The 13,741-nt window shown below is 43.4% G+C and overlaps 1 protein-coding gene across 1 annotated transcript in view; it reads left to right on the top strand.

Annotated features, from left to right (window-relative positions):
- LOC122946645 (serine-rich adhesin for platelets-like) overlaps positions 1–13,741 on the top strand; it is a 115,420-nt gene that overhangs the window by 59,113 nt on the left and 42,566 nt on the right. The window contains exon 7 of the mRNA XM_044306397.1: positions 5,012–5,591. Coding sequence (XP_044162332.1) covers positions 5,012–5,591 — 580 coding nt within the window. The remainder of the gene's footprint in view (positions 1–5,011; positions 5,592–13,741) is intronic.

Raw genomic sequence — 13,741 nt, 5'->3', positions numbered from 1 at the left:
CTCAGGAGGGATCCAGGCCGCGGTTCCACGGCCCGCACACGGCTGTGAAACACGGCCGTGTGCATGGGGCCTATGTCCAACCTTTTCTAGAAAAATCACTCTATCACTAAAGAGGCCAAAGCATGTGTCAAAAGTACCGCACAATGATTCAGTATTGCCTGATAACCCGATTGTGACTACTTAGGCTACTTTCACACTTGCGGCAGAGAGATCCGGCAAGCAGTTCCTTCGCCGGAACTGCCTGCTGGATCCGGCAAAACGTATGCCAACTGATGGCATTTGTAAGACGGATCAGGATCCTGATCAGTCTTAAAAATGCCTGATCAGTCAAAAAAATGCATTGAAATGCCGGATCCGTCTTTCCGGTGTCATCCGGCAAAACGGTTCTGGCATTTACTTTTTTCACCTTTTTTTCAGTCTGCGCATACGGTCATTCCGGCACTAATATATTCCTATGGGAAAAAGATGCAGGATCCGGCATTCAGGCAAGTCTTCCGTTTTTTTGACCGGAGATAAAACTATAGCATGCTGCGGTTTTATCTTTGTCCTGATCAGTCAAAATGACGGATTGCTCTCCATTCAGAATGCATGGGGATATGCCTGATCATTTCTTTTCCGGTATAGAGCCCCTAGGACGGAACTCAATGCCGGAAAAGAAAAACACTAATGTGAAAGTAGCTGTCACCAAAAATCACTTACCCTGTGCGGACACACAAACAGCTGGGTAGGTAGTATAAAAAGGTATGGGAAAGAAGGTAGTCAATATACAACCCTAACTGGGGTATATCCAGCTATAATGGAACTGACAATGTGCACCAGGCAGGGCCGTCTTTAATATTGATTGGACCCTGGGCAAGAGGGAGAACACAAGTGCCGCTGCTGCATTCATGGGTCCATACTTTATAAACTTAGTAGCAGGACATGTAGGGCATACATGTAGGAAAAGTTAATAAAGTATGGACCCATGAAAGGTCCTCCAGTGGCCAGCAAAGCTCAAGAGGCAGTTGCCTTGGGCCCCCCAGGAACAACTGGGCCCGGGGCAGCTGCCCCTTTTGCCCCACGCTAAAGACGGCCCTGACACCAGTATCCCCTGGGTTAATAGTCACATGTTGCTAGTAATCAGCCCGGGAAAAACAAAAACCCAATACCTAACTACCTGCCCCCACTAGGCTAGAACTCCCACATGTAGCGTCTAAAAAAAGGCTTGACGCGTTTCATCAATAAGAATCATCAGGAGCAGCATTATAACGCAAGTGGTGAGGTTGTAGCACACGCTGCCACACTGATGGTGTGTGACAGCGTATCCGGCGCCATGACGGCCGCATGAAAAGCCAGTATATATGGGGGAAGTAGACACACCCCCAGGAGGCTGGGCAGACGTGCGGCCAATAGGAGCCAGGCGAGGAGTAATTTCCTCTGGTTAACCCTCCAGCATTCCAACAGCCCCACAGGATAAGTCCTCCACCCTCCGAAACTAAAAATAAGTAAGGAGGGATCAAATAGGGCGTGAATCCCTAACAGAACTAAGGTATAAACAAGGGAACGGGACAGGTAAGTATAAGTAACAGCGATCACGGAAAATCACTGTTACCAGTCAATCAGATGACATACAGGTGAAACTCGAAAAATTTGAATATCGTGCAAAAGTCCATTTATTTCAGTTATGCAAATGAAAAGGAATTGCATTAATGCAGCTTAAAATTTAAATTTTGTGAAAAGTTTCAATATTCTAGGCTTAAAGTGTCGCACTCAGTCAGCTAATTAATCCATACCCCCTGAGCAAAAGGTACCTCAAAATTGTGACTTTGGGGTTTCATAAGCTGTAAGCCATAATCATCCAAATTATAACAAATAAAGGCTTGAAATATCTCGCTTTGCATGAAATGAGTCTATCTCATATCTCAAAGTTGCATTACTGAAATAAATGAACTTTGCACGATATTCAAATTTTTCGCGTTTCACCTGTATATCAGCATACCAAGACGATGTATGCCAGATGGATCCAAGATATTCTATATATATACACATGCAACTCACTATTGAACAGAGGGGTTGCAAAGTACGTAAAGAGTGCAAAAATGCACCAACACAGTATAAGTCATATCATGTGAAACACTGTGTCAATAATGGCAGATGGAACCGGAATAATATGAGGTACCTAATTAAATTGCCAATATTGTGTCAAAGCCATCCAATAACCAGTTATACTTAGTAAACACATGGACTCAGAGTGATTTATTGATCTATAAAACATGCATATGAAATATGATCATTGTGTCCGAAAGGGCGAACTGTGCCCAGCCTAAATGTCCACTGGGCCTCTTTCTGGAGGACACGTTGGTCAAAATTGCCCCCCTTCAGGGATGGTCTCACCATCTCAATACCCTGAAACAGAATAGATCGCACATCACCAGAATGATGTAAATGAATGCCACGTGCGATCGGAGTGTCCGCATTCTTCCTAATATCATTCAGATGTTCGCCAATCCTACAGCGAAATTCACGGGTAGTTTTCCCGACATACTGCAACCCATAAATACAAGTGGCCAAATAAACCAGTCCAGAGGATCTGCAGTTTACAAAGCATCTGATGTCAAAGTGGTTGTGCTGATGAAGGTAGGTCCTGGTTTAATGGAGTCACACGCAACACAACCACTACCACGGAAGGTATCTTGCATAGAATTTGTCAACCAAGTATTTGGACGCGGGGTCGGCAAAAAGCTGTGAAGCAGCCGATCCTTCAAATTGCGTCCCCTGCGATAAGTAATGGCTGGACGATCACCCACCAAATGTTCAACATCAGTATCCATTTTTAAAATACCCCAGGGTTTTTTTGAAAAATATTTTGAACCAGCTCATTAGCCGCTTCAAAGGTTGCCATCAGGCGAATCTGTTCATCTCTTTGCTTCCTTCTGGGATTAAGAAGAGACTTGTGTGTGCATGCCAAAGAATGTTGGTATGCTGATGTAAGAACTTCATGGGGATAGCCACGTCTCAGGACGTGGACTGTTATGGGTTTCTCTCAGGAAACCCCACTGGGCCTCTTTCTATACCTTTCTATACTTATTTCCAGATCTTCTATTCTGACCTCTGGTGAAGTTGGGACAACTGTTGCTGTGGAGCTGTTGGATCTCTAGTTCACTCCTGTTGTTGTTGTCTCCCTTTTGGGATTGTTTGTGGTGATTGTTCTTTCCCTGTTGTTACCCTAGGCGTCAGTGGTGAGGACTAGTGCTCCCACCACCCTATTCACTACCTAGGGCTTATTTCAGGGTAAGCCAGGGACGAGGCATGTGATGGGCGTACGGGTTATCAGCCCGTCTAGGGACATCAGGGCAGCCAGGTGGCAGTGCTAGGTGAGTTAGGGGTCACCACTCCCTCTCCCTAGTGGAAGGGTACTCCTCTTCCCTCCCCTCTGCGCCGCACGTCTGTTACCTGCCAAATCAGACATGATAGTTTCATGCCACGGTTCTTACCACATGACTAAGAACACTATTGTACCACTAATTGCGACAGTTTCACTACTGTGCAGTTATCGCCACGCAGTGAATATACCCTAAAGGTGTCTATAAATTGGATGAAAGCTCATTCATCAGGCCAACATGCCCAATCCTTCATTTCCCAGCATTTGTCTTAAGGAGAGAGCCAGGAAACCTCCATACACATTTGATAGTTGGCCAGTCAGTGGGTTTGGTCAATTTACACCTTATGTGTAATGTGTAATATGTATGGGCACCCAGCATGGGATCTCAAAACCTCAGCAAAATGAATAATACCACTGACTGCATTCGTTCAGAATGGATCCAGTTCTATTATGTTGACAATGTGTCAGAAAAACCGGATTCGGCACCATTGACTTACATGGTTTTTGGTGCTGGATCCGGCTTCTTCAGTTTTCTATGCCGCACAAAAAATGCTGCTTGCAGTGTGTGACAGCGTATCCGGCGCCATGATGGCCGTGAGGCGGCCGCATGAAAAGCTGGTATATTTGGGGGAAGTAGACACCCCCCCAGGAGGCTGGGCAGACGTGCGGCCAATGGGAGCCCGGTGAGGCGGAATCTCCGCTGGTTAACCCGCCGGCATTCCAACAGCCCCACATGATAAGTCCTCCACCCTCCGAAACTAAAAATAAGCAAGGAGGGATCAAATGGGGAGTGAATCCCTTACAGAACTAAGGTATAAACAAGGGAACGGGACAGGTAAGTATAAGTAACAGCGATCACGGAAAATCACTGTTACCAGTCAATCAGACTGATGACATACAGATGAAACTCGAAAAACTAGAATATCGTGCAAAAGTCCATTTATTTCAGTTATGCAAGTGAAAAGGAATTGCATTAATGCAGCTTAAAATTAGAATTTTGTGAAAAGGTTCAATGTTCTCGGCTCAAAGTGTCGCACTCTAGTCAGCTAATTAATCCATACCCCCCGAGCAAAGGGGACCTCAAAATTGTGACTTTGGGGTTTCATAAGCTATAAGCCATAATCATCCAAATTATAACAAAGGCTTGACATATCTTGCTTTGCATGTAATGAGTCTCATGTGTTAGTTTCATTTTAAGTTGCATTACTGAAATAAATGAACTTTGCACGATATTCAAATTTTTCGAGTTTCACCCGTATATCGGCATACCAAGATAATGTATGCTAGATGGATCCAAGATATGCCATATATATACATGCAACTCACTATTGAACAGTGAGGTTTGCAACGTACATAAAGAGTAGAAAAATGCACCAACACAGTATAAGTCATATCACGTGAATGACAACACTGTGTCTGTTATGCCAGATAGAACCGGAATAATATGAGGTTGCTATCAGGCCATTATCTGTTCATCGCCTCTTTGCTTCCTTCTGGGATTAAGAAGAGACTCATGCCAAAGAATGTTGGTATGCTGATGTAAGAACTTTATGGGGATAGCAACGTCTCAGGACGTGGACTGTTATGGGTTGTTCTCAGGAAACCCCACTGAGCAATATCTTCATGAGCTGAAAACTCTTCTTACTCCAGCCCTGGCATCCAACCTCAGCAATAAAGCCGAGTATCAAGCTCTTCTGCCCAAGTGCCCACAATTGGCCTGCTTTTATAGTTTGCCTAAAATACACAAGGGCTTACAGTCCTTAAAGGGCAGTACAATTGTCTTGGGCACACACAGTCTCACACATCAAATCAGCAACTATGTTGAGGTCATACTCAGACCTTTTGTTCTGTTCCTACCCTCCTACGTGAGAGATTCAATGGAGATGGTCAATAAATTGGATGGCCTCTATGTCGAGAGCAAAACACTGCTTGCCAGCCTTGACGTAGAGGCCCTCTATAGTTCCATTCCCCACGAGGAGAACTACATCCTGCAGGAAAGGGGGAGAGAGTTCATACCCCACAATGAGTTTGTCATTGATCTCCTGAAGTTTATTTTACACCACAATGTCTTTCTCTTCAATCGCCACTTCTACCAACAGCTCAGAGGCATGGCCATAGGAAGTCCATGCGCGCCATTCTATGCCAATCTGTACCTGGGGTGGTGGGAGAAAGAAGTGGTCCTTGGTGATGAGCTTATGATGTGGTCTTCTAATGTTTCGATGTGGCTTAGGTACATCGATGATGTCCTGATTTTTTGGGACTGGGACTGAGAAAGAATTTGAACATTAATAAATGTGGCCCTTTCTTTACATCTGAGATCAACCCAGTTCAAATCACCTTCTTGGATCTAACTATTATGAAGACTGATGACGGCAAGATCCATACCAGGCTGTTTCGCAAAAAAACTGTGACCAACAGTGTTTTACATTGGGATTGCTGCCACACTCTCCCTCTTAAAAGAGGGATACCTAAGGGGCAGTATCTCAGTGTTTGCCGCAACTGTTCATCCATCTCAGATATTTTTTTAAAGCTAGGGATCTTGAGAACAGGTTCCTGAGACGTGGCTATCTGCATAATGTTCTTACATCAGCATACCAACATTCTTTGGCATGCACACGCGAGTCTCTTCTTAATCCCAGAAAGAAGCAAAGAGACGATGAACAGAATTGCCTGATGGCAACCTTTGATGCGGCTAATAAGCTGGTTCAAAATATTTTGCGCAAACACTGGGGTATTTTAAAAATGGATACTGATGTTGAACATTTGGTGGGTGATCGTCCAGCCATTACTTATCGCAGGGGACGCAATTTGAAGGATCGGCTGGTTCACAGCTTTTTCCAGACCCCGCGTCCAAATACTTGGTTGACAAATTCTATGCAAGGTACCTTCCGTGGTAGTGGTTGTGTTGCGTGTGACTCTGTCAAACCAGGACGTACCTTCATCAGCACAACCACTTCAAAATCCTCTAACATCAGATGCTTTGTAAACTGCAGATCCTCTGGACAGTTTCTTTTTTGTCCACTTGTATTTGTGGGTTGCAGTATGTCGGGAAAACTATCCGTGAATTTCAGAATTGGCGAGCATCTGAATGATATTAGGAAGACTGCGGACACTTCGATCTTGGATCCATCTGGCATACATCGTCTCGGTATGCTGATACATGTCATCAGTCTGATTGACTGGTAACAGTGATTTTCCGTGATCACTGTTACTTATACTTACCTGTCCCGTTCCCTTGTTCATACCTTAGTTTTGTAAGGGGTTCACTGCTCATTTGATCCCTCCTTACTTATTTTTAGTTTCGGAGGGTGGAGGACTTATCATGTGGGGCTGTTGGAATGCCGGCGGGTTAACCAGCGGAAATTCCACCTCGCCTGACTCCCTTTGGCCGCACGTCTTCCCAGCCTCCTGGGGGTGTGTCTACTTCCCCCATATATACCGACCTTTTATGCGGCCGCCTCACGGCCGCCATGGCGCCGGATACGCTGTCACACACCATCAATGTGGCAGCGTGTGCTACAACCTCACCAAGTGCATTATAATGCTGCTCCTGATGATTCTTATTGATGAAACGCCTGTGACTATTAACCCTGGGGATACTGGTGTACATTGTCAGTTCCCTTGTAGCTTGATATACCCCAGTTAGGGTTGTATATTGACTACCTACTTTCCCATACCTTTTTATACTACCTACCCAGCTGTTTGTGTGTCCGCACAGGGTAAACGATTTTTGGTGACAGCTAACTAGTCACAATCGGGTTATCAGGCAATACTGATTCATTGTGTGGTACTTTTGACACATGCTTTGGCCTCTTTAGTGATAGAGTGATTTTTCTAGAAAAGATTGGACTTATATGTTACAGTCTTCGGTCTTTCCTTTGACCCTCTTCAGCCAGCAAGTGTCATTTTGTGTATTATAAATTGTTATATTTTGAGGATTTGTGATACACCCTTTTTTCCCCCGATTTTAATTATTTATTAATTCAGCAATTTTGTATCCAGCATGGGAAAGCAACAAAACGGAACAGAATGCATTCCGGTGCACTCCATTCCGGTTTGTTTCTAATTGACAATGAATGGGGAAAAACTGGAGGGTTGTGCTGCGGTTTTGAGACCCTGTGCTGGATCTTAAAACCGGACAGCACAATGCAGATGTGAAAGTAGTCTTACAGAGGTTTTCCAAGATTTTTTTACTGATGACCTATTTTCAGGATAGGTCATCAGTATCTGAACAGTGGGCGTCCAACACCCTACCGATCAGATGTTTGAGAAGGCAGAGGTTCTCCTGTGAGCGCTGCGGCCTTCTCGCAGCTATTCCTAGGTCAGTGACGACACATTCATTCATCACATGGCCTAGGAGCAGCTCAGCCACATTAAAGTGAATAGGGCTGGGCTGCAATATCAAGCACAGCCGCTACACAATGTATGGTTAATCTCAAAACAACTGATTGGTGGGGACCCCGTCTGTCAGACCCCCACTGATCAGATACTGATGACGTATCCAGAGGATAGGTCATGAGTAAAAAAGAAAACCCATTTAAGATTTCTATTTTTGGTGTTGTCCATGGATTGTCAATGAAATAGATCAGGCCTGGTAAGGTGGCCATAAATGATTGGCAGCTATATCTGTCAATTATAGCGGGATGCGTCAACCATATTGTGTGTATGCTTCGACTCTCCCCGAAAGCAGATTTTGAGGAAAAGAAGGATTGGGCATGTTGGATTTTCTCATGGGAGGTAAGTCGCCACCAGGTTTGTCTGGCACTCGGTCTCCCTTTTCAGAACACATGCATGCATGGCCAAGACAACGAGCTGTTGATCAAACAAGCATTCAGTTATGTATGACGACAATTACATTTCACATGACCAATCTTTGGTTCCCTCAAGAAATAACTGATAAAAGACGTGCCTGACAATGGCTTATCACCTCTCGCCTCAGCTCATTTTGGTTTCATTATGCCAAATCTTTGATTTCCGAAAGAAATAATTGATGAATGAGATACCTAACAATGGCCCCATCTTTTGGTTCACTCAAAAATTACCCTCTCTCGTGTCTCGGCTCATTTAGATTTCTCCATGCCCAATCTTTGTTTCCATCAAGAATTAGGCAATGAAGAACATAGAAAACAAAAGGCTTAGGCATATTAAAGACATTGTACTAAGTCCCTCTGCACTTGAGCATCTACCGTCCAGGTAGTCAAGGGGCCTACATACATATACCTGGATGTTTGCTCACCAAATGATGGATACCGATTATCATCTATCCTGTGCAGAAGAGTCCAGAAGCACATTGTCTTGCTGAATTAACATTTATGATGGACAATCTATTATCAGCTTGTAATGACAGCAGGAAGAGAGGGGGGACCTTCCCGATGACCAGTATTGTCCGTTAGAAAAAGCTGGAGGATGACCACTCATGCAATACTTTTTATTCTTTATCTTTTATTGTTTTGAGTATTCGCCATCAAAGATTTCTTATTATATCTTATGGATAATATAGGAGGGAAATTCTTCCTTTGGGATAACTCTATATTAGCCAGAAGATAAATTGTGCAAAAAAGTAGCTAATTTCAGTCCAACTTGATTTGACCGTGTATTATATGGTCACCCATTGAATTAAATGGGTGTTTTCCCTTCCATTGACAACAGCAGGTAGACCACCATTGTTCAACTGAACATGAGTTGATCTGTGAAGAAAATGTGAGTTGTCTAGATTCCAATGGGCACCTTGAAATTAATCTTAAATAAGTTCTTTATAGAAGACAGGATCTCGAGGTGAACATCACCATATGACACATTTGGTTAGTATCTTTACACTCACAATAACAACCTTCCTCCTAGATAAGTCAGGTTCCTCCTAGTCAAGTCCCTCCTAGGACCATGGAGGAACATTATCAAACAGATATCTTAATGATGAGACATGGTAATAGTGTGTAAATAATTGTGTTGGTGCACCTGTCAAGAAAGGCGTGTTTCCAAGGGTTTTAAATAAGCTGCACAGAGAAGGAAATGTAGTATGATTATCATATCTGACCCAGAACAAGAACACAAGCCTGGCACCAGGAACAATGAGGAGCCCAATGTTTTTCGCTGCAATATTGATGCTGTCACTGCTCTGTGTACAAGCACAAGGTGAGACATCCAGACATAAGCTGTACCCTGAAGAAGATATAGATTAGTACCATCATTGTATGTTTCTGTGCATTTTGGGGTGTAATGCTGGATTTACATCGGACAATTGTCAGGCCGATTTTCAGAAATGAATGGAAAGTTTTTGGACCAGAAGCCTCTTACACACATTGCATTATTTGGATAGGGCAGACTCACCTATTAAGTGTTCTCTGTTTTAGTGGATCTAGATAGTAATGTTACCAACAGAGATGTAGCTATAGGACGTGCAGAGGTAGCAGTCGCTAGTGGGCCCAGAAGCCTAAGGGGGCCCAAAGACCCTTGTGCCGCATAAGAAAACAACGGTATTATAGAAAGCACACAAGTTACATCTCTGGCTGGAGGGAAGGGGTTAGGTTAAGAATTTGGCATGGGGGAGAGTGCTATTTCAATTTTTGCCTCAAGCAGCATGAAGGCTATGTGTTTCCATGTCCCTGGCCACAAAGCACCGAGGAAAGAGGGGCCTAAGCTGAACCCTTACACCAGGGCCCATGAGCCTTTAGCTACGCCCCTGGTTACTAATGTACTAAAATTGAGCCTATCTTCCATACCAAGAGGTGACGCTGAGTAGATATACTGAGTAAATCAATCAGGACTTTGTCTTGACCTAGGAACAATAAGGAACCGTTCCAATAATTCATTGAAAATTAGGAGTAATTGTTCTTCTGGGATATTTTGTGCTCCTTTGTCTCTTTTATTCTCTATATAAACTGCATGTAATATTGTATTTTGTATTATATTTTATTGGATTAGATTTCTTTGTTGTATATATGATACCAAAATATACTGGAGCACTTTGAACCTAGGGTATGCATGCCATATAGAGACAGCCATGGTAGCTCCTATGGGACCCTTGAAGATGGACAGCACCCATAAAAACCTCCACCATGGGAAATAAGGGAAGGTAAAAGTCTTCCCGTTACCCCATTCTTATTTTGGGCCCCTACAATAGCAATGTAACTATCCACTAGCCCTTCCTACCTTTTAACTGGCAACACAGAAGGAAGTGTTTATTCCAGTTCCATTTAGGGTTGTCGTCAAGACCATACTAAAGTTGGTCGTCTACAGTATATTAGATAAAAGGTCTTGTCTTATCTGTGATATGTCAGGCATATGGTAGGAGGGAATGGTGGGGTGGGTGACTGTGCATGTGCAACTTGCTGTCTGTTCACTTCAGGGTCTAGTTCTTGATGTAGGGGATAGTCTCAGAGGTGGGACCTGCACCTATCTAATATTTATAACATATCCTAAGTCAGGTCTTTAAAAATGAAGCAGGGCAAGCGCCATAGTCTTCTGGTTTCTGATGTTTTATACAACAGACATCTGGGGGTAATGCCTGTAATCTGCAATAATGCTGATCACTGACATTTAACCCCTCTAAAGTGGTGGTCAGCTGTGACCACAGTATCTGAGGTGATTTTCCCAGGGAGCAATGATCTCCAGGGGCCAGAATGTCTTCCCTGCACTGAGATCGGGAAACTGCTCCTTGGTTGTGATAGGCCAGAGCATATGAGGCTAAAAGGCCTATCACTGGTAAATTGTAATTTAAGCCTGCAGGTGGCAGACCTACTTCAGATTACACTAAATTTCCCATATACTAATGTTACATAGTTACACAGTTAATACGGTTGAAAAAAGTCATAAGTCAATCAAGTTCAACCAAGGGATTGGTGGGGATACGAATTATAGAAGAAAGAGACTCAGATTTCTACACATTTTGAATAAGCATTAATGTCATTTACTTTTAAGAATTCATCTAAACCCTTTTTAAAAACTGTCCACTTTTCCTGCTGTGACCACGTCCTGAGGAAGTCTATTCCACAGATTCACAGTTCTTACAGTAAAGAAGCTTTGACGCTTCTGGAGACTGAACTTTTTCTTTTCCAGTCGGAGGCAGTGCCCCCTTGTCTTTTGAGGGTAATTTATATGTCACGGCTGAGGATGGGGAAAACCCTCAGCCGTGCGATGCCAGAAGATGGTAATCACGACTCAGCCAGGAAGGCAGAATTAGGGAGAAGGTCACCTCCTAAAGCTTCCCTAATCTGACCCTAACTTCTAGCGGCATGAGCCGACCTTGAAGGTAGGACGACCCATGCTCCGGAACCTCGGGTCCCTACTAACCCTTCGCAGGTCCCTAAGCTAGGAGCTGGGTAGACTACCTGTTCCTCCTAGACGCGGAGAAACAGGAGTCTAAAGTGGCCAAGCTACAAAGAAAGGGGAAGACACAAACAACTTATGACAATGGCAGGTAAATGCAAAGTATAGCACCTACCTGCCACAGACACAAAGCCTGGAACCCATGCAGACGCGCTGCTGTCCAAAGAACACACACGGACACAGCACACACCACACAAGACACGGGAAACCAGGAAACCATAAGGTGCAATAACAAGCAAAACACATACACATCTACATAACCTCGTGACATAAATCTTATGACCACAAGGGTGGCCCCCACTGGCAGATGGTGAATAACAGGAGGATGTCTCCAGCAAGCATGGCTGAAGAACCCCCTCTGACTAATGCTTAAAGCAGAGACTATATAGGCCCAAGTAGTCACACCCACACAGACACACCCAGTGTTCAGACACACAAGGAAGGAAGTTAACCCTTCCAACACCAGGGAGTGTAGTGGAACCACATAAAGGGGAATACACACAAACTCTCACTGCAGCTGTTACCGTTGACAACGACATGCGTGGTAAACGTGTCCTGGGAGCCGGCCAAAGAGCCGAGACACTGCCATCACATGTACAAACACCAAACATTGCCACGGGCAGCCACAGACGAAGGGAAAGTGTCAGAGTGCACACAAAACATAAAACACAGTGCACACCAGACATTCAGAGTGCATACAAACACCCACACAAACAAAAAGGCAACCGCACGCATACCTGTTGTCCGCGGCAACCGCACTTGAGGCAAACAGCAAAGTGCCCCCAGCTGCGGTTGACACAACACCAGACCGCGGGCAACTGCATGCGGCTCCCAAGGAGTCACGGCTATGAACATGGTCGTGACATTATATGGAACAGTTTTTCACCATATTTTTTGTATGGCCCATTTATATATTTGTATAGGTTAATCATGTTCCCCCTTAGACATCTCTTCTCAAGACTAAATACATTTAATTATTTTTTTCTTTCTTTAAAACTAAGACCCTCCATGCCCCTTATCAGTTTAGTCGCTCTCCTCTGTACTTTTTCCAGCTCCAGGGCATCCTTTCTATGGACTGGTGCCCAGAACTGAACTGCATATTCCAGATGAGGCCGCACCAACGCTTTGTAAAGTGGCAATATTACATCCCTTCCCTGCGAGTCCATGCTTGTTTAATGCATTAAATCTCATTAGTGTTTGGGAAAAGCAATGTAATTATTGCACATTCAGACCCCCTAGAGGGGCTTATAAATTATTTTATTTTTTTATGAAATATATAAAAATTCAAATCACCCTCTTTCCCTATAATAAAGATAAAAATAAACAATAAATATTATATGCACCACCATTTCCCAAATTACAAGAAATATTAAAATCTAAATCATATTTATCCAATACAGTGAACACTGTAACAAGGGGGGGGGATTCAAAATTGTGGATTTTCCAATTTTTCATCACATCACACCCCCCAAAAAAAAATGATTTAGAATCAAAAAGTTACACACACACCCAAAAATGGTATCATTGAAAACTACACCCCACAAAAAATTAGCCCCTACACAGCTCCGTAGACAGTAATATAAAATAAGAAAAAGTTATAGGGGACAGAATTTAGGGATGCGAAGAAAAAAATTATTTATTTTTAAAGTTTTTATCTACATATTAAAACAGAAGAAAAACTATATGAATGTAGTATCTCTGTAATCGTACCGGCTCATAAAGTGATGGTATCTGGTCAGTTTTACTGCTTAGGGAAGGCAGACAAAATTTACCCACAAAACTATGTGGGAACTGTTTTTTTTTTATTTATTTTTTCCAGCTTCCCATTGCATCATGTGCAGTAATACATGGTGCTAATTGATTATTATTGTCCGTCCGTCCCCCCCCCCTCCAAAAAAAAAAAAAAGGCAAAGCCCTCATACGGCTATGTTAGAAGAATAAGACAAAATTATGGCATCAGGAAGACAGGGAATGAAAAACGAAAATGGTAAATCTGTCAGAAAAAGGTTACTGTGATCAAACCCACCTGGTTTGGTGGGACTAATGTGTATATGG

Source organism: Bufo gargarizans, chromosome 9 (genome assembly GCF_014858855.1).
Source record: "Bufo gargarizans isolate SCDJY-AF-19 chromosome 9, ASM1485885v1, whole genome shotgun sequence".
NCBI classification, from domain to species: Eukaryota; Metazoa; Chordata; class Amphibia; order Anura; family Bufonidae; genus Bufo; species Bufo gargarizans.
Note: the sequence above shows the minus strand (reverse complement) of the source record. Positions and strands in the feature narration are given on the sequence as shown.